Source organism: Perca fluviatilis, chromosome 2 (assembly GCF_010015445.1).
Source record: "Perca fluviatilis chromosome 2, GENO_Pfluv_1.0, whole genome shotgun sequence".
NCBI classification, from domain to species: domain Eukaryota; kingdom Metazoa; phylum Chordata; class Actinopteri; order Perciformes; family Percidae; genus Perca; species Perca fluviatilis.
In genome coordinates, this window is record NC_053113.1 from 45,394,231 (window position 1) to 45,417,194 (window position 22,964).

The 22,964-nt window shown below is 38.9% G+C and overlaps 1 protein-coding gene across 2 annotated transcripts in view; it reads left to right on the forward strand.

The window, feature by feature from the left end:
• Positions 1-22,964, forward strand: part of pipox (pipecolic acid oxidase) — a 79,249-nt gene that overhangs the window by 24,859 nt on the left and 31,426 nt on the right. For both annotated transcript variants that reach the window (XM_039787296.1, XM_039787305.1), the window contains exons 3-4: positions 309-522; positions 18,059-18,241. In XM_039787296.1, coding sequence (XP_039643230.1) covers positions 309-522; positions 18,059-18,241 — 397 coding nt within the window. The remainder of the gene's footprint in view (positions 1-308; positions 523-18,058; positions 18,242-22,964) is intronic.

Consider the following 22,964-nt stretch of genomic DNA (forward strand, 5'->3'; position numbering starts at 1 on the left):
CATTCATTACCACAATACATATACACATACATTTCTTTAGCCCAAAAGTCATGTGGGTTACACATATATGTTTTTAAGCAGTGAGAATTACACTTACACATTTGTATCCAACCAGTGTGAAGTTGACTTCTTCTAGTATTTGCCCTGTTTGACTGTTGTAATATGATACTATTATGTTCTAAATTTTTATTTTCCTTTTAATATTAGTACCAACAATGTTGCACAGTTGGTGATTTGTAAATGTTTTGTGTGTCTTGACCATTTCTTGCCAAGATGCCACCTTCATCTTTACTGATCTGCCCTCTCAGACAAACAGGACTCCTGGTGATGGGACCAGAAAGCAGTCAGAGTTACCAGCTGATTAAGAACACTCTGCACAGGAACAAGGTTCCTATGGTGATCCTGAACCAGGAGAACTTCAGCCAGCACATCCCCCATGTCAACCTGGCTGAGGGAGACGGAGCGGTGGTGGACATCAGTGCTGGAGTTCTGTATGCTGACCGTGCACTCAAGACTGTCCAGGTACAGCACAGATACTGCTGATAGAGTATTAGGTATGTTGGCTTCAGGAAGTGATTTCAGGATTCAATTATTTTTTATTGGTTTCTTCTGAACAAACAAGAAACACAAACACAAACAATCATCCCACCATACCCACCCCTCCCTCCCCGGAGACTGGCGAGCATACAAAAAAAAAGAAAATACATAATACAAAATACATAAATAAAGTAAAATAAAAAGGGCAGTGTTGGATATCTATATTAGAATAGGCACAGAGAGTTATCAAGTGACATTGTGTAAAGTGTAGACATTGTTACAATAGTCCAGTAATAGTTGCCATACTTTATGGAATTGATTAACCAATCCCTTCAAGGTATACCTGAGCTTTTCCAGTTTCAAGTGAGCCATGACGTCATTGGCCCAGGTACAGGGGGGGAGTGGGGGGGGGGTAGGTGGGACTTCCAGTTGAACAGAATGAGGCGTCTTGCTAGCAATGATGAAAATGCCAGAGCACAAGTCTGGGACAGAGGGAGGCCCTGATCTCTTCGAGCCACTCAAATATTAATATCGAATACTCAAATATTGCCAACTGCGCCTTATTGCACATGTATGAAAATGTCTCTCTTGTGTCAAGGCCAATCATGTGGTCTTGGTTGCAGCTTTTGCCAGAAAATGTTTTGTATATTTCTGATATTCAGTTTAAATTAATTTATTGTATCAAATCATAATAAGAGTTATCTCAAGACACTTTGCAGATAGAGTAGGTCTAGACCATAGTCTATAATTTACAAAGACCCAACAATTTTCCACGAGCAAGCATTTGGTGCCAGCCTGATCTTCCAGCGATTTGATTTTGCCCTGCAACTCAGGCTGGAAACCTGTACGTTTATCTATCCTGCTTCCGTTACAAATTTGCCAGAACCAATCACAAACTCGCTTATCCACCTGGCGGGTTATTGGCGGGTTTACCACAATGACGATATAGAAGCGAAGGCAAGCAGCTTTTTGTTTACATTCAACATGACGGCCACCGAAGCGCAGCAACACGTTGATGCTGCTGTCGCTGCTTTTTTAAAAGATTTCATAGTCAAGTTTTCTCTGAAAATGTAACAGAAACTTGCCCTGGAACAATTCCTACAAGAGAAGGATGTGTTTGCCTTACCCGGATCGTTGGTCTGATTGGTTGAAGGACTATCCAATTGCGTACGGAGTCATTTGAACTATGCCCATTGATCACGCCTCTTGTGCAGTAGAAAATACAGAGCAGACTCCCCAGACTAATGTTCAATCTTAAAAGATTGAGCTTGGTCTGATGATAACCAGACTGATTTGATGCATCAGTGTCGGAAACCTCGGACAGACCCAGGCTCTTTGACAAGACCCAAGCTCTTTTTTTTTTTGTGATCAACTTTTTATTAGCACCTTCAGATATACAAAACAAATTCCACAATGTGAGACAGGTAATATCAGATGGTGCACAGAACAGAAAAACACAACTCAAACAAGAACAAAAACCTTCTACTACCCCTAACCCTCTGTGGTCTGAAGGAAAACAAAACAAACAAACAAACATAAACCACACCTTGGCTAATCACTCTCCTCTAATTCTTGTGGGGCTGAGGTCATTAAGTCTGATATTTGTGCTGCTGTGCTTTCTCATAAGCTGATAGTTGATGATTTGGCTTTGTTAATCCTTGCTGTAGGGAGCTCCAGCATAACTATGTCTAGAAAATACGCTAACCACTGTTTTATAAAAAGCGAGTGAGGGGGGAGCCATCATTTTCTTGGTTGCAGTTGAGCCGGCTAGCCAAATATTTTCCTCTGTCTCCCAAGCAGGTGTAATTTAGAGTCGTCATTAAGTAACAAAACAATCGGGTCAGTAGGAATTCAACATTCTATCACATCAGATATTATTGATGTGGTTTTATTCCAGAACTCATGTACCTGTTCACACTCCCAGACCATATGCAGGAAAGTTCCAGTTTGTTCAGGTTGACAGAACGTACAATAGAGAGTGGGAATGACTTTAGAGACTTATCTCTTCTGAGGAGTCAAATATGTCCTATGGCATATGTTGAAGTGGATATAATGGTGATTTGGGTTCTTGGAACAGTGGAAAATGTTGTCCCAAACTGTCTCCCAATTAATTGCGTTCCCCTCAGGGCGCAGCGCTCGCTCCCAAATCTCCTACTTGCATCAGTTTAGCATAAATCTTGGACACTAATCCTCTCACAGGAAGATCAACAAACCATGTAATGACTGGGTGCGCCTCAAGATTGTTTCCCCATGGCACTCCATAACATTTTAGGGCTGATCTTAAGCGAAGATAAAAGTAAAACTAGCTCTCAGGTCTTCAAAACTCAACATACCTTTCTCATTGAATAGCTGTTCTAAAGTATACATACCTCTGTCACTCCACTGCTTACACACACCTGCAAAGGCAAGGTCTTGCAGTCTTAGACTTCCAGTGAGGTTTTGCTCTATTTCTCTCCATGGAACTGTAGATGAGGAGTCCATCTGCACTTTGAGGGCCCGTAGCTGAAAGGCTCTGTGATACATTTTAAGGTTGTGGAGGGCCAGCCCTCCCATGTTTGTGGTATGTTGCAGGGTAGAGTATATTAGCCTAGGTTGTTTATTGTTCCAAATATACTGCTGAATTAAAGTATCAAGTTTCTTCCAGAAATGTATTGGTTGGGGTAAGTGGTTCATGTACTTAACCCTTGTGTTGTCTTGTGTTGCCTTCAGCAGGCAAAAACCAATTCCAAAATAAGAAGAAACGAACAGGGAATCCCAAAAAACAAAGAAAATACAAAAACCAGGGAAATACAGGAAGCACAGAAACTGACCAGAACTGACACGAGGAAAGCACACAAGCATACACAAAACGATCTGACAAGAGATAAGGGGAATAAAGAGGCTAAATACAAGAGGTAATGACAGGGACGTCGTTAGGCCTATTTTAGGGGGGCTGAAGCTACCCCAAAATAATAACAACTTTAACAATTTGATTTATCCTCATTGATATTTAGACGCAACAAATGAGATATATATATATATATATATATATCTACAAAAAAATAGCCAAAAAGTCGGAAGTTAGACAGAATTACAGAGTCGTTGTGCTATCAAGATGATGCACCGCACCGTCTCGTTGCATTGGTGTTCAGAGCATTGTGAGTAACTGGGGGATTCATCTCATCTCGTCGCTACTCTTTGATCTGAACTCGCTATGCACCCTCCGTTAATGGTGAAAGGAAGATTGATTACACGTAGTGATACAGAGTGAAATTGTAAGTTGTTTTTAATGACCTGCTTACCCTTAGCTACGTTTTCTTGAGGTAAAGGAAAGGGGATATTTTGATTTTCTATGAAAACTATAGTTTAGCTAGAGTGAACGAGGGAAATACAAGAAATGGTTAACTTAGCAAGCTAATCATAACTCTTTATTCATTGCCACTATCTCTATAGTAGGCATATTCTAAAACAATATCAATCCCCATAGAATGTTGTTGTCACTGAAAACTAAAAGTCAAAGGGTCCCTGCTAATGCTATTGTACCGTTGTGTCCTTCAATTCATTGAGCAGATGAGATGGATATCTGAAGATATTTTAGCAGAGAGAAAGAGAAGCAGGAGACTGGCAGAGCAGTTGATTCTGAGGCAGCCGGCGTGATTGAGGTCAGTAGTGGTCTATAGGTCTAAGGATTGTTTGGTTTTCTTCTAACAATAAGCATTTGTTGGCAGGTCTAGGTACTATGCATAGCCTAAACTAAATTATTTAATTATATTTATTGTATATACTAGCTGTATTCTAACCAATTTAACTTTCTTCATTCATTGGCTGTGATAAATTAAATAAATATGTAGATGTTGCCTAAATGTAGGCTAGGCCAAAGATACACATGTGAAAATAAAATGAAAGCAATCCTACATACAGTACATAGAGTAATCATTACTCCAAATCTTTTATTCCTTCCGCCATCAGGTTATTGTATTTAGACAGTAGCCACCTTAAATAGGATCCATATTAATATCTTACATGATAAGTATGCAGTGATGCCTATTTTTTTCTTTTTCTTGTACTGCTATTTGTCATATTTGTTTAACTTACCAACTTATTAGCTGTCTGGCCTCTGTTTGTCTGTTTTTGGACATTTTGGATGTTGTTTCATGTGACCAATTTGCATTTTGAAGTCATGAAATTAGCATCAGGGTTTTGTTTTATCTTAAAGGGTAAGACAGAAGGAACAGAGTAGAAATGGAAGAAGAGGATATGTCTGTCACTTTTGACTTGTTAACATATTGGTTTCTTGACTGGTGGTTGACATTAGTGTAGCTCTAATACAGTAACGAAAGATGTGAGTGCAAAGATTTTGCAAACGCAAGTTACAAATACCCTGGGGGTCTTTCAACCCTAGTGACGTCCCTGGGTAATGATCAAACAAGGAACAGGTGATACAACAGGTGAAGCACATTAGTAGAGGCAGAGTAATCAAAAAAGGCGGGAAAACACAGGAAGTAAAACTAGACAAGACAAGACAGAAAACAGACTATCAAAATAAATTAGGAAACCGAAATAATCATAATGCACAGAATCTAAACAGGAAAACAGAAAACATACAGGACTGTGCAAACAGGCAACAGAAATATAAGCAACCCCAACAGAAATTTCCACAACCATAACAGTTGTCCTGGACAACTCGCTCTAGCGATGTGTGTATGACGATGCCCAAATATGTAATTTTGCTTTGGGTTGGTATTGTAACACTGATGGCAAACCAAGCCTCTCCATTACTTGCCACAAGTAATTCCACTTTAGGTGGACCACTGATAAAACTGCTGCCGTTGTTGGAAGGTATTTGGCTTCTTCTATTACATGAAATAGTCTACGTACATTGTCTGTAGCATGACGCTTTGGTATACAACCTGATCGGTCGGGGTGGACTAGCTTCTCGATAAAGCGCTCTAGACGGAGTGCCAAGACTTTGGAATAAAGCTTAATATCAGTCCCGATGAGGCTGATGGGCCTGCAAGATCTTTTCTGTTGCACAGGTTAGCCAAACTTATTTGGAAAAAGAAGGTGAACGGTATGACTATTACCCGAACCTTCTATTGCAAACACCCACCACAGCTTACAACAGAGGTTCCCAACCCTTTTTGGTCTGATGTACAACCCACAGCCCTATCAGATGATCTTGCATACCCCTGCATTGATTTCCAATGTATGTTTTAAATGTATAACACTTTAATTCAGAATTTTTTCATACAACTGAACTGTCCATATCAAGGTTGGTTTGGGAACCCCGGTAGCTCACCAGGTAGCTGGTACGGGGGCAGAGGTGGGTAGTAACGAGTTACATTTACTCCGTTACATTTACTTGAGTAAGTTTTTGAAAAAATTATACTTCTAGGAGTAGTTTTAAATCACTATACTTTTTACTTTTACTTGAGTAGATTTGTGAAGAAGAAACTGTACTCTTACTCCGCTACATTAGGCTACAACGAGCTCGTTACTTTTCTTTTTACCTCTTGGTATTCTACGTGTCATTGTTTTTATCCCCCCCGCGAACGCCTCATTTTAATGTTTTATTTTGACAGAGAGAGAGACTTCCGCTAAAGGCTCTACCACGTGACTGTGTTTCACCAATCAAACGTAGTTGTGCAGTCTCGTCACGTGACCGTACTCAATCTCAGCGGCGGGACCGGACCATGGATGTATTAAGAGAACGGACGGGTCAGCTTTACAGTCGTAGCAAAACAAAAATGTCAGAATCAACCGCCTGTACTACCAATCCAGATCAACATGACCTGGGTTTATTTCAGTTACCCGGCTTCACCTAACCTAATAACCGCGGTCCCGCATAAACGAGACGGTGTTTATCGACTAGTTCAATCAACCACGGGTTTCCCAATCTAGAGACGCGCACGTTCACATAAAAGATGCGATGTTTGCACAACATGACCAATAGCCACATATTTTACATAAGAAGAGCAAACTATAATTCTACATAAATATGAAGAACACAGACACGGTTTTACAGGCAAAACGCAATACAGTCGCTGCTTCCTAAAACAGGACAGCTGGCAAAAAATATAGGCGACACTGTAGATGCGTAAATCACAACACTTAACAATATCACTTCCCCATCAGTCAGGCACAATATCTGACCATAATTACACTTGTCCTTTCCATAAACTGCCGTTGCTTTAGCCTATTTGCAGTTGCAACCCTGGCAGTGGAAGCGATAATGAGAGCAAATAAAAAAATATATAAAAAACATAATTCAAACCGCTGTGCACATTGGCGACACACAGCTCAAGAAGCGAAATAGCCGATATGTAATTCCCTCCCATTAAAATCTATATATTTCATAAATATACCCATCAGGGAATGTTAACGGGGTTGTCTGTCTCTAAATGTTTTTTGTATGAGCGCACCCCTCTCTCCCCCTCTCGCTCTCTCTCTCTCTCTCTGTCTGCGCACTGAACTCCGCCTGATCTTCTATAAGAACGGTGACGCCGTTATCAATCGAGTATTGATTGGTCAGTAGGCGTTGCTTTTACACCGGTTGATCTCTGATCTCCAACATAACCTACTCCCGACCAGGTTAGGCGTCCAGCATAAGTTACCACGGCGATTGAACCCGGTATCAAGTGATCCACCTTCGTGATACAGAAAACCCTGGGTTGAACCTGAAGTTACCTCGTTAACCCCAAATCTTGCTTCGTAGTCCAGGCGTCTGGCCTCTTATTGAAAGCATGGTTACCTTAGTAAAAGTGCCAAACAGCAGCTCCATGACCTTGTTCTAGTTCTGCCGGCAGAGCCTGGTAAAAAAGTATAAAGTTTTGGAAATTTGTGTTACTTGTGCTTATTTATTTTTTATGTATTATTATTTTATTGATTTATTTTTTAAGTACTTGAATTTACCTGGATTATTTTAATTTAAGCTATTTTGTTACTCAACAGTTACTCAGTACTTGAGTAGTTTTTTCACCAAGTACTTTTTTACTCTTACTCAAGTAATTATTTGGATGACTACTTGTTACTTTTACCTGAGTCATATTATTCTGAAGTAACAGTACTTTTACTTGAGTACAATTTTTGGTTACTCTACCCACCTCTGTACGGGGGTACCAATAGTCCTCACCACACCCAGGTTTGAGTATGACCCAGGTCTTCCCCTCTCTCTCCCATTTCCTTTCCGTCGCTATCTTAATTAGGCATAGAAATGCCTACAAAGGGGGCGCTGTTGGACACCGAGCATGTAGGACGTGTCTCCCTTTTGCTCTGCGAGTTTGTGTTTATTTTAACCTTTTAACACAGTTTCTTTTTACTAGCTTGGCCGGTGCACAATTGTGACAAGTTGATAATATCTATGCTTCCTCCCCATCCTCTAACGTATATAAGGATCGTCTCTCTGTTCAGGCTGAGTTTGATGTTCTTTCTACTAAAGAGGTTGAGGAGCTCTTATTTAAGGCTAAATATTGTTATTAGGAATCTGGGGATAAGGCGACCAAACTTTTGGCCCTTCAGCTTCGACAGGCTTCCTCCTCTCAGCAGATTCCACAAATTCATACTCATACGGTTTTACTCCTCTTTATATACTTCTGAGGTTGGGTCTGATCGGTCAGCCCTGGATAGTTTTTTTGACTCACTGCAGTTGGTTAGAGTAGATGCTGATACTGCTGAGCGGTTAGAGGGCCCAATCACCATAGATGACCTTAAACGGGCAACATTTTCTATGCAGTCTGGAAAATGTCCAGGCCCGGACGGTTTTCTGACCGAGTTTTACAAGACCTTTTTTGACAAATTAGCACCACTTTTGATCGAAATGTTCAATGAATCTCTTACTCTTTCTAAATTACCTCAGACCCTAAATCAGGCCTCCATCTCATTACTCTTAAAAAAGAATAAGGATCCTCTGTCCTGCTCATATTAAGTTACCGTCCAATTAGTCTTTTATCTGTAGATGTAAAACTTCTGTCCAAATTATTAGCTCTGCGACTGGAATCAGTTTTGCCTTTGATAATCTCTCTTGATCAGACAGGTTTTGTCCAGAACAGACATGGGTTCTTTAATCTCAGACGACTTTTTAATTAATAACGTTTATAATCCTTCTACGTCAATGGGGCTGGAAGCTGTAATCTCATTAGATGCGGAGAAGGCTTTTGACAGAGTGGAGTGGAACTACCTTTTTTACGCTTTGGAGAAATATGGTTTTGGCCAGGTGTTCATTTCTTGGATTAAGTTGCTCTATTCATCCCCTGTGGCTTCAGTCAGAACTAATGACACCCATTCAGATTATTTCCCATTGCACCACTCCACTCGTCAGGGCTGTCCTCTTAGTCCTCTTCTATTTGCTGTTGCTATTGAACCTCTGGCTATTGCGCTTCGTTCAGAGCCACGCATCACTGGAATAACAAGATATGGTCTTGAACAGAAGGTCTCCCTCTATGCCGATTACTTATTACTATATGTGTCCAATCTCTCTGTCTCAGTTCCAGCTGCTCTTGACATCCTTAGTTCATTTGGTCAGATTTCAGGCTATAAACTAAATGTGGACAGGAGTGAGCTGTTTCCTTTAAATCAAAGTGCCCAAAATGCTGCTCAGGGTTTCCCATTCAAAATTGTTCCATTTGGCTTTAAATACCTTGGTATCCAGATTAGAGACAGATTTGAAGATTTCTTTGATTATAATTTTGGCCCTTTGTTGGATCAGATACAGATGGACTTTCAACGGTGGTCACTGTTGCCTCTTTCCCTTGTGGCCAGGGTTAATTCGGTTAAGATGAACATCTTCCCCAAATTCTCTTATCTCTTCCAGTGCATACTTGTCTTTCTCCCTCAGTCTTTTTTTTTTTTACAAATTAGACAAATCAATCACAGAGTTTATATGGAACAGGAAGGTCCCTCGTTTGCGAAAGGAGCTGTTGCAGAGACCTAAGACCCATGGGGGCTTGGCCCTACCTAACTTGAGGTTTTATTACTGGGCTTCCATCCTTAGAGTAATTCAGCTTTGGATTTCTCTGGATGGGGCACCAGTTCCTCCTACATGGTTGAGAATGGAGATGTTTTCTGCCAAACCTGCTTTGTTGACTGCTCTCATCCACGCTCCTCTTAGCTTTTCTCTCTCCCTTTTTTGCAATAATATCTTAGTTAAATCCACTTTTAAAATTTGGAAGCAATTTCAACGCTATTTTGGTTTACAGACCTTCTCTTTCCTAGCACCTTTATCAGCTAACCCTGTTTTTCATCCTTCCTTAATTGATGGGGCTTTTTCTTTGTGGTCTGACTATGGCATCAAGACATTTAGGGACTTGTTTATTGCTGGTACATTTGCATCCTTCCAGCAACTCTCAGAGAAATTCCATTTGCCTAGACAGCATTTTTTTAGATATCTTCAAGTTTGTAGTTTCATTTGCAATCTTAGCCCCAATTTCCCAAGTCTCCCAGAGGCCTCTCTAATTGACTCCTTTTTAACCCCATTGCCCACCATTAAGGGTGCTATTTCACGTTTATACAGTCTTATCTATTCTTTGCTGCTTACCCCGCAGCATAAAATGAAAACCCAATGGGAGAAGGATCTAGGGGAGGGGATCTCGGAGGAGCTGTGGGAGGCCATTTTGCGTCGGGTTCACTCCTCATCTATTTGTGCTAGACATGGTCTGACCCAGTGCAAAATTCTACATCGTACCCATCTCACTTGAGTTAAGCTTTCCAAAATCTATAATGATGTCGATCCCCATGTGCATTAGATGTCATCAGGCTCCAGCTACCCATGTCCATATGTTTTGGTCTTGCCCTTCACTACTTAATTTTTTGGACACAGATATTTAATTCTATTTCTGTTTGTACAGGGTTTCAATTTGATCCAACAGCATGTACCGCTTTGTTTGGGGTTTTACCTCCTGCTTTGCAGCTTCCAAATGTAAAGCTGACTTTGTAGCCTTTGTCTCCTTATTGTCTAGACGTTGGATTTTATTGAGGTGGAAGTCTCCTGCGCCGCCTTCTCACTCGTCTTGGATCAGGGACATCCTTCAGTTTGTGAAGTTGGAGAAAGTTAGGTGCTCAAAACATGGTTCTTTTGCAAAGTTTAATAAAACTTGGGGTCCATTTTTTGCACATGTTGAGGGATTGATTTTTACGGCTGTTCCAGAGTAGCCACCCTGATTGTCTACTAATTGTGAGTTTTTTCTTGTGTGAATTTGTAGCATGCTGGGATGTTTTTATTTATCTGTGTGTAAGTGAAGAAATTGGACTTTTAATTAGCAGTGGGTGACCATTTTGTGTTTTAGTTTTGTTCTTTTTTATATATATATATATATATTTTATTTTTTTCTACTTGTTGTACTTGACACTGTTTTGACTCCCGAAATGTTACCTCTTGATTTTGTTAGGTCACTGAAAAATCAATAAACAAATGCCTACAAAAATGAAATATAAAGGCTGGTTTGATCATCATCCATCATACTACTACTAACCTACTACTGCTTGGAGTGAAGCTGAATGTTTCAACCATTTATCTAAAACTAACTATTTTACCCATTCCTAATCTTTTGAGGTGTTTAGTCCTTACCTTTAGCTATTTATTTCTACCATTTATTCATTACTTTTAGCTTCCTGTTCAAACATTCTGTGTTCCCTTGCTAACTAGTTTTCACACACACTTACATAACTGCAACATGCAGTGTTAATGTGTTATGTTTGACTACATGTTAATATGTGGACATATTCTTTCAATCACATCATAATTTATATATTTTTTCAAATACTTTTCAAAGTTGAGCTACTCTATACGACCATTCTGGGTCAGACATTTCACCATTCAAATCCAGTGGATTTCTGAGGACTATGGTTAACTGCTCCTCAGATCTCTGCAGGGTAAATCCAGACAGCTAGCTAGACTATCTGTCCAATCTGAGTTTTCTGTTGCATGACTAAAACAACCTTTGAACGTACACACGTTCCACCAAAACAAGTTCCTTCCAGAGGCTATTTGGCAGAGGCACTTTTTTTTTTTATTTAAGGACAATGCACATTTAATGCAATGTACAGCAGTACACGTAAAAGTGCCAGATTATAGCCCAAAGGCTAATTTCCATCTGTAGTCCCATTTGGCAGATATAAATTACAATAACAGGACATAAGATAAACACTATTAACATCTGCTATATAAAACAGGAAAAAAAAAAAAAAAATTATTAATAAATGTTAAAACAGAGACTCAACATACATATGTTTCACTAAACTAATACGGTACGGCATACGAGTAGGGGTGACCCATACGTGGTTAGTTTTAAGACAAAATATATACAGTAATAACATTTGTTATATGAAGCAAGGAAAAACAAAAGAGAGAAAAAAAAAAAAAAAAAGCAAACAAGACAATTTATTAGTAAGTGTTAAGACGAAGACACTGTCATTGTGTCCGGGGCTTAGCGCCACCCAAGACGATTCTGATTGGTTTAAAGAAATGCTAATAAACCAGAGCATGTTTTTCTCCCATCCCAGAATGCTGTGTGGACTAGCCAAACCTTCATCCGCAGCGCTGTGGAGGAATGTCTGGCAATGTATCACAACCTGGAAGGTAATCCAGAGATCTTTTGGTTCTGAAGACGGAGAACAGAAGTAATTAGCAACTGGCAAGGCATGCATGCTAGAGCCAAAAACTGAGATTTTGGTTTAGCAAAGTAATGGGCTGGATGTCGAAATACAAACACACTTGTTGTACTAAACGTTCCGGCGGAGACTGGAAGAGAGGCCGAGGTATATGTGGAGCTTTAGAGAAGCTGGATGAGGATCAGGTGTGTTGACTACTCAATGAAAGGCAGGTGGAGAAGAGCGCCAATCAGGGAACTGCTCACAGTTTTCCAGTGCAATGAGGGATCTAACCGACTTTTCAGGTGTGCTTGCTGCAAGTTCCACCTTCCAATAAAGAGGATTAGATGATCTGGATAAACTGTTGGCATGATTGTCTGACAGCTCATGTTTCTTTCCCTGTCAGACTTTTTTTCCGTAATATCATTGTAAAGAAATCTCAGCAACTATCTGGTGAGTGCAATGTCAATGTGACAGTGCTACAATGCTAATATCAAAATTGTAATAAACTGTAATTTTCCTCGAATCTGAAGTCTAATCAAGACTAATCATGGAGGTCTATAAAGTTCATTCACCAGAAACGATCCGGGTCTTATGTTTTTTTAAAGAATTCTAAGGTCTTTTGTCTCCTTAGTAAATATGAACGTAACACTGTGTCTACATCCTTCACGTGCTATAAAAAAAGCAAGGCCCTTTCAGATCAATTTTGTAGGAAATTTACCAGCATTATTTAATGCATCAATAGCAAATTAGCCAGTATGCTATTCAAAAAAATATACATAAATGGACCTTCATGTCTGTTCCATGGTTGTTGGCAGAAACATTCACAAAAGAACTGGATAATTGGGTTGTAAAATATCAAGATGTGGATAACTGAACATATTTAATACTCATTGTCATTATTTCATTATTTCATTATCTCAATCTAATAATAGCTCACACCAGGAATATCTTTGAGCAATAAATTCACATTACTGGACTCCGTCAGCAGTGAAAAAAGGCACTGGAGGAGAACAGACTCATCCATGACTGCCTGGTCAAGCACAAAACACTTCTTTGTTATTTCAGTGAGGTGCCATTCTCAAGTGACTGAACGGATTGTTCAGCCGCTTTTCTGTGAAGCAGCAGTCAAGTATAAATTTGTGATAGATGTGTAATACATCGGTGGATTATTGCTTTGTGCATTGTCACGCCATGACTCTTTAACAGCCCCTTGACTTTAGTGTTATATCTTAATACATGTCGCAATTGATCTACCTTTTTTAATTACCGTATTGGTCCAAATATAAGACAACCCTGATTATAAGACACCCCCCGCCCCCCCATTTTCAAGACTAATTTTTGGAAAAATACTTTATAAAAGCCAAATATTACTTTGATAAAGAACATTTAAATTGAAAATAATTCTAATAAAAACACATTGAACAAAACAAGGTAGGCTGTTGTTTTTAACATCTTTTAATAAAATATTTTCAATATCTTTTTAGATGAAAGTGTCACATTTAAAATAATGGTATATATTTCCAAAGCCTTCAGCTGAATGAGTCTCTGGTAATGGACATCCCGTCATTACGCTTTTCTGTCACGTAATCACACACTCTCCTGTCGATCTCTTGGAAGCTGCCGCTTTGAGGACCGCGGTATGTTCTCTGGCTGTTGGCATTTTTAGACGGTGTAACAACTCCATGACAACGCCACGTTGTACTTCCTTTCTACTTCCTTTCTACTTCCGACTTCCAGGTTTTTTGTAGCTGGATATATCATTTGTTTCGTTTATGTATGAATGTGAATAATGTTAGTGATATTGAGATGCTTGCTACAGTTCTAGTGATGAATCAGCAAAAACACGTTTTATTTCTCTGAGTCACGCCGCTGGGCTATCTCTCTCTTCAGTCACTCACTATCTCCACCATAAAACGTTACCATGCTTTCGGGCGCTCGTTGAGGCTCCGTATAAAACTCTGCTTTTTCGACCAGCTGTTGTAACATTAAAATGAAATTAATTGTGGATCATTTTATTTCTATAGTTTATAGCTGACTTCTCTATTGGCTGTTGAAACAGGTGACGTTCTGCGACTTGAACAGCTGAAAGTCTAGACCCTGATTATAAGATGACCCCACTTTTCAGACTTTTTTTCCTGGGAAAAAAAACCGTACCAATATGGTGTCTCAGAGTGGCACGTTTCTTAATGTCTTCTTTTTCTCTCCCTTTCAAAACACACTGCTTATTCCCCCTCATGACTGTATGCGGGGCCAGCTCTGGCCTGTTTGATGGCCACACCCCAACATTCTTCATCCAAGTCACTGCAGTAGGCTGGCTAAACTGTGCATTACATTGTGATGCAAAAGCTCAGTTTGCCTATGGGTTAACTAAAAGAGGGAACTGTAAATGAGGGCATTCATTGATTTCACAGACATGATTTCATAGACAAATGTTCATTGATTTGAATTGCGTAGATGTGTGAAATCTATGAAATTGTTTATTTCTGTTGTCGTTTTCAGCTGTAACATTTAAAGATATACAGTATATACCGTGTCTCAAATCGCACACTTCTGTACTTGCACTTGCTATTTTGAGTGCATAGTTCGTTCAAAGCAACATGTCACCGCCGGTCAGACTGACTGCTAGTTTGGGTGGTGTCATTTTCTTTAGTCTGTGGCCCAACAGGTAAATTAGCTGTCCAAGCTAACATTAGTCAAAGTGTTGACATATGAAAGCATCAAACCTGCATTTTAGATGAAGGAGATGAGAGTATATCCAGTTGTTCCTCGTCCCCATTTGCTCAGCGCCGTAAAACTGTATGTACGGGACAGGAGGTTTCTACCCTGTAGTTATTTTAAACAAACATTGTTTTGATTGTTCGATTGATTGATATCTTTATGTTGAACATGTAAATAAAATAAAACATCAGAAAAAATAGTAATAAAAAAACTCCATAATTTCCAGTACTTAAAGACCTCTATTTACACATGCAAAAAGGAGTAGGAAGAAGTAAAACTTATGTACTTATGTACTCCTACTCCTACCCCTTTATACCCTTTCTATCCTATTAAATGAATTGGCTACAGAGTTAATAAATATGTAATCAATGAAACTATATATTCAGAAGTTCTATTCACATTGATATATTTACCCATACCCATAAAATTGGACTTTTCCCTTAAGTCGTAGCCCCCCTCTCTTTCAGAAAATGTTTTCTGTATGTTGCCAGGCAATAAATTGTCAATGGTCATTATATCATACAGTATATAAGTGTATAGTATAGTACAGCCATGTTAGATTTGTGAATTCTTATTATACTTATAGGGACAGAGGTGCTAAAATGCTCACAAAAGTGATGCCAACACACTGATGTTAAGCAGGTATAATGTTTGGTCCATGTTCACCATCTTAATTTAGTTTGGCAGCATGCTAATACTTGCTAATCATCACTAAACAAAGTGAAGTGATCAATAACACTATGTTAATCTTGTCTGTGAACATTCCACTTTACCTTAAGATGATATTGCTGCACCTGTATCTAACTAATTTAAATCTAAAACCCCAAACAATATAAATGTATTGATTTTGCTATACTACAGGTAAAAAGGACTATAGCTCCTATCTGGAAAAAAAATAGAGGCACCTACAATTTGTTTGGATCAAGAATATAGCACGCAATGTATGTCCATGGAAAGATTAACATATATATTAAAAAAACGAATTGGGGTTGTATAAGAAAATCTGGAAGCCATTTGACTTTATATTATTATATTGTATTTATAAATAAGAAAAGGGGACATGGGGAGCTTCTAATACCTAAGATTCAAATAAGTGGTAAACCCCAGAAGGGAAAAGGGCTGAGGCATGTCTTCATGGTGATAGCTAAGGTGCAGTTCTTATTTGTTTTTGTATTTATGCATATCGTTACTTTGCTAGAGGTTCTGTGCATGTGATACTGTCATATAGTTTGCTTTTAGTTTTTTGGCTCTTGTAACATGGCAGATCTTGGAAGAGTGATTTTGTTATGGCCTGGGACAGGGGCAGAGATGGAAAAAGTAAAATGATTCTGCTTAAGTAAAAGTACTATTACATGGTCATGGATGTCACTTTTACTTAAGTACAAGTAAAGGTAAAAAGTAGCTCATTTAAAATGTACAGCTTAATATGCATAATAAAGCTGTTGCCTTTCCTGCCCAAGTGGTCACTCAAATACGGTCAGGGGTTAACTTCACTTCCTTCGAGTTTAACTTCAGCAAATTTTAACGGGGTTTCGCATTTAGCTTGGTCTGCACCGCTGGTGTCTGACTTGTCCGTCTCCATCCTTCTTATAATTTATCGTTAGTGAAGGTCTGGTGCTGCCCGTCTTGTCCATCATTCACTGTAGTAGTTTCAGGGGCGCGAGTTTTTCCTTGCATTTTTTATTTAGCCTACTTTTTTTTACTCAGTAACAGATGTGATTTAAAATGTAGCAAAGTAGAATCCTTCTAACAAAACAAACTTCAGTAAAAGTACAGATTTTAAAAACTACTTAAAAAAGTAGAAGTACACAAAAAAACTACAGTTACGCGAAAAATGTATAAAAATATACTCAAATATTCAAATATTGAAAAGTCAATAAAAACATTGTTAAAAACAACTCTTTCTACAAATATTTTCTGAAAGGTCAATTTAAATATTGAATGGTGGAAATCCTTTCCGGAACCGGAGCCGTTCAATAAGTGGCCGCTCAGTGAGCTCTATTAAACAGGTGTTATAATGTTGGATTTTCATGTTAAACGTGGCCAAAACTAAATTTCAAATAATGAGGTAAACATATTTTAGAGACATTCCTGTGAGCTAAAACGTTCAGATGTCGAGCTGTTCTGAATGCTCCAGTTTCATCAGTTTTTTCTACTCTCGGCTAAATGTTACGCAACTCTAAGCTGGACTTCTATGATTGGTCATCTGCTCCAGGCAGGAACTACTGAAGTGTTTTTTTTTAAGCTACTGCTGTGTTAACATTGTCGCATGTAGCTACATGCTATGGCAGTAAACAATGTCATCTTGGCTGCCAGTGTGGTTAAATTCTCCCCAATTCCTGGTCACATTACTCCTGAAACATTTCTGGTTACGGAGTATTTGGTTTAAAAGCCTTATCTATCTAGAAAGTGCTGCTATATTCCATTAGTGTCCACTGCTAACTATAGTAGCTACATGCTAACAGCAGTAAAAGTTGTCATCTTCGCTGCCAATTTGTTAAATTCTCCCTAATTTTGGGTTGCGTTACTGCTGAAACATGTCTGATTGGTTAGTGTTTGGTTCAGAAGCCTTTTACTGCGATTTTTTAACGGTAGAACGTGCTGGTTGGTAATTTCTCCCCAATTTCGGGTCACTTTACTGCTGGGACATGTCCGTTGGTTTAATATTTGGTTTAGAAGCCTTTATTGGTGATTTTTCATGGTACAAAGTCCTGCTATATACTCTGTTGCAGTCATGGATGTATTAAGAGAACTGGATACAGTATTCGGCGGGAAGCCCCGTACATTCCAATGAGAGTGCTCAAAAGCATAAAGCAAACATGGAGCTCGGCTCTTGCGCATTGTTGGCCCATGACGTCACGATGGACACGCGCACTAGCAGCCATGCTAGCTACCCCTGTCCACTAAGCCCATGGTGGCTTTTAGAAATGGCGCTCTTCCTGGGGGCTTGGTTGCAGTAGCTCCAGCTGATACTAGTGAAACAACAGCATAGGCTGCGGAGCAGAGCGCAGATTCCAGGAAAAACTCTGGCCAATCAGAACTGACTGGGCTTTGTCAGGAGGAGGGATTAAAGAGACTCCTACAGAGCGTCTCATACAGAGGGTGAATACAGGTGCAGCAGTCATGGGCAGTATGAGAAAATAGTGTGTTTTTTGAACATTAAAGCATGTAAATATTGTTCAAAAAAAAAAAAAAAAAAAAAAAAGTTAAACACGGTTCTGTCATTCTCTTTTCCCAGGGGCAGTTTCAGAAGTTGGGTGGGGTCATAAGAGACAAAGAGAAGGTAACAGACATCAAGCCTGGCTCTGTTGTGACAGTGTCAACCTCTGCTGGTGTTTATCGAGCCAAGAGTGTGGTGATCACCGCTGGACCCTGGGCTAACAGACTGCTTGTCCACACTGGCTTACAGTTGCCACTCAAGGTATTCAAACACTTGGTGTCCCACATGCATTAATGTTCTTATAGCTTCGTATATAAAATAATATAAAAAACAACTTTGAAAAGCATCCTTGAGTTTCGTTAAAATGTATATTCTGTGTTATTGTACATTTTATTTAATTTGAAATATGATTTGCACAATTGTGTTTACAAAAGGTAGGGCCAAATGGACCTAAAATGTCAAGTGGTAGAACTACAAAAGAATGGTAAATATTTAGTATTTCATCCATTACTTGTTTGTGTGCACTCATACAAATTTAACTCCTATTTCAAAATTTCACCCAAAAATAGATTTTATTAGGATTTCTTCTAAATTTAAATTATATTTGTTATTGCAAATATATATATATCAATATTGTACTCAGGCGTAAATTAAAGTAGAATATTAGGATTCAAGAGGTTAACATATATGTATGATACCTAGAGCTGCAATGATTAGTCGACTAATCAATTAGTCGCCAACTATTTTGATAATTGATTAATTGTTAAATTGATTGTTCATGCAGAAAATGCTGTTTTTTGTGTTTTATATCATAAAAATATCTTTGGGTTTTGGACTGACAAAACAAGACATTTTTCACTATTTTCTAGGCAGATTTATTGATTACACAAAAACACACGCACAATTCCACAAAAACACACATTCACTAGACGTGGTAAAACCGCCCGTGACGAAGTGAAGTTCTGCTGCAAATGTTTAGTTGAAGTAAAAAGAGAGGCATTATCAATGTGCTGGATAGTTTAAGAAATAATAATGCATTATATTTTATTTGTGATATGTTGTGAGTAGAATATGAATCTGCCACATTCTCTGTCAGATAAATGTAGTAGTACAATGTTTTCATCTGAAAGTAGTATACAGTTAGTTGCATATTAAGTGCTTTGTGGTCCCTCTGTACATTATTTCGGAGTACAGTGGTTCTGGAGAAAGCTACAAGCAGTAATACAGGAGGCCAAGCAATCTACCATTACTCTGTACTGGTTCAGTGAATGCACAAAAAACACCAAGATGCCGGCTTATTGCTTTATTAGACTCCGTATGTTATCAACTTCAACTTGTCCATCCCTAATCCAGTTTCACTCTCTTTTCACCACTGGGATCTTGCCCTGCCTACCTTTTTAAATGCCCACCTGAACCTGGCACAGAAACAAAAGCATTACTCCTCCATATTTAAACAGCTCAGAGGCCTTAGTCAGCAAGGCAGTCTTTTCCATCTTGCAATGTGCCACACAGCCTAAAAAGAGAAGGTGATGGGAAAACAAGCAGACAGCTGTTAGAGTGGCAAATTGGAGTTTCATATTGGAATTGCATGATTCAGGCTAGCAGCAGGCTGGGAGGCCTGGGGAATGGCATGCCTGAGTGAGCTGGTAGAAAAGCACAGGCTCTAAGCTCGCTGAGTTGCCGGAGCACTTCTGTCTGAATTTTTATAGGCCCTGGGAATGAGTGCACGGACGGTTAGTTCATTACATTGAAAGCTCCTGAACAATGTGTCCTTATTATTGCCACCCTCAGATGGACGTCTTTTGTACAACCATGTGTACATTTCATTAAATCCCAATTCTCCCTTCACCACTGCAGAGCTGCTTTTGTAATTGCACTTCTATTAGACAGAAAAAAAGACCAGAGGAGGATGGAGTAGGTGTTATGGAGGTTTATATTTTAAGCTTTAACCAGCACGTTGTGCCAGTGTGTATTCATTCAGGTGTAGTATTGAACAGTTGTACTATAAATATATAACCCATGAAAATATATCTATCATATCTAGGGATGGGGATTGTTCATTTTTATTGATATTGATACCATTTTCGAGAATGCTTAACGATCCGAGTCCTTATCGATACCATTATCGATACTTTTCTATTTGGTGGAAAGACGAGACGACAAATTCCTAATCTTAACAGAACTATTGCTTTATATACTTCTGTCTCTGTCGCTGTTTTTGTTTTAACGAGCTGATTAAGTGGCCCACATAGCGGTTCTCTCAGTAGCCAGACTGACTATGTTTTGAATGGTTTGCGGTGGGGAGGCTAGTCTTTACCTATGCTCTTTACGCACACATTGCTTATAAATCATTCTTCCAGTTCGCGCACGTATCTATTTTTAGACATAACGTTAAGTGATCCACTAGTCTCGATAGTAGTATTGTTTAGCTTGGACCTCATTGATTTTTGGGTTTTGAGAAATTTGGATAGAACCGGGTCTCGAGACCCATCCTTAATCATATCTGAGATAACACACACTCAACAACTACAACTACCAGGATTGCCATGATATTTTGTATGAACATTCAATTACCTCAGAGGACAATTCCTAGTGACTCCCTGATCTCCCCTCAGCGTAACTAGCAGGCTGAAAACTCCACTTGAACAACACTCTTGCCAATGATGAGGCATCTGGGAAACTTATGATCACATTTCCATCTAATTTGATGTGGTTATTTATGTCCCTCGTCATTTTTGGTGTCCCTATGACCTTTCCTTTTGCACTTCTGTTTGAACACACAAATCTGATAAGTGAATAAGCCAATTGGCATGAAATTCACGGAGCACAGCACATTAATGCACTCTTTGTAAATTGGACACTCCAGGAGTCTAAAGGCTAAATTGTCAGATGTGTATCAAATTGTACTCAGGCCATCAATCAAACAGGTTTAATGACAGGAGGTTAAGTGGAGGTCTCATTGCCTTTTATGTAATGGCACTCTCAGGACAAACTTTAAATTTTTTGCACAAATGCTATGGTTCTGACACAAGGAAAAGTGAGTAAAATAGCAGTAAATAGTGAAAAAGAAACGTGTGTGCTTTCACATCTGATAATTGGCACAGGTTGTTTTTATTCCAATCTTTTTGAATGTTAGTTGAATTTTTTGTATACTTTTTGAGAAATATTTTATCTTTGCATGACACAGCATATCTACACTATGGCTCTTTTGCAAATTTCCGACAGTACTTCGTAAAACCCCAAATGTTTGCATTTGGTTGGATGGAAATTCCAAACAGACAACCTGGTCTCAGTCAAAAATTGAACAACTAGCTGCTTCGCGTACATCACTGTGGTGGTATAGAGCAGGCCCGGAAAGGTATGGTCAGACCTTAAAATTACCATAACATATTCAGTAATTTTTTCATCATATTTAACACAAACGTAGACATTGATGATTACATCCATAACAATATTTCCCTAATGTGTGTCGAGCTAAACTTTTTTCAATTAGGAGAGTAAAATCTGTGTTTTTTTTAGCAGATTACATATAGTACTTGCTGGCTGTGTTAATTAAACTTCAAATATGACTTCAGGTGAGTAGAGACCGCATTTACATAGTCAAAGGCTCCTTTTTTTGTGTCCTTTTAGTACGGTGATTAGAGAGCATAATAAGCTAGACAAGACAGTAGTTTGTGAATTCCAAGTTCCACAAGGCTCTGTGCTGGGACCAATTATATTCACCTTATATATCCTTTCTCTAGGCAATATTATTAGGAAACACTCCATAAACGTTTACTGTTATGCAGATGATACCCAATTATATGTATCATCAAGCCAGAAGAAACAAATCAGTTAGTTAAACCTTAAGCATGCATTAAGGACATAAAATCCCAGATCAGTTTAAATTTCCTATTGTTAAACTCAGACAAAACTGAAGTTATTGTGTTGGTCCCTAAACATCTCCGAAGCTCATTATCCAAAGATATAGCTACTCTGGATGGCATTGCACTGGCCTCCAGCACTACTGTCAGAAATCTCTGAATTATTTTTGATCAGGATATATCCTTTAACGCCCACATAAAACAAACTTTAAGAACCACTGCTTACGCAGGTGAAAAAAAAATTGTATTAGGCATATCCTGTCTTAAAACGATGCAGAAAAACTAGTCCATGCTTTTTTTACTTCAAGGTTGGACTATTGTAATTCCTTACTATCAGGTTGCTCAAAAAAGTCCCTTAAGACTCTCCAGCTGATCCAGAATGCCGCAGCACTTGTACTGACAAGAACTAAGAAAATAAATCATATTTCTCCTGTATTAGCTTCTCTGCACTGGCTTCCTGTAAAATCCAGAGTTGAATTTAAAATCCTTCTCCTGACCTACAAAGCTCTTAATGGTCAGGCACCATCATATCTTAAAGAGCTTATAGTACCCTATTGCCCCACTAGAGCACTGCGCTCCCAGAATGCAGAGTTAATTGTTCCTAGAGTCTCTAAAAGTAGAATGGGCCAGAGCCAGACAGACAGACAAACAGACAGACAAGACACAGAGATAGCCCCTTGAGAGCTTTATTCTTCATTTAATACCAGATATGTAATGCTATAAGTCATGTTGTCTTGAAATGGTTTTGTTTAATGCTGACTTTTCATATTCCAATGAGGTACAGTGCTCTCCATAATGTTCCATATACAGTATATTCTGTATATGCACTGTATGTACAGTTAGGGGAAAAACTATTTTATCCCCTGCTGATTTTTGTACGTTTGCCCACTGACAAAGAAATTATCAGTCTATAATTTTAATGGTAGGTTCATTTGAACAGTGAGAGACAGAATAACAACAAAAAAATCCAAACGCATGTCAAACACGTTATAAATTGATTTGGATTTTAATGAGGGAAATAAGTATTTGACCCCCCAAAACATGACTTACTACTTGGTGGCAAAACCCTTGTTGGCAATCACAGAGGTCAGACGTTTCTTGTAGTTGGCCACCAGGTTTGC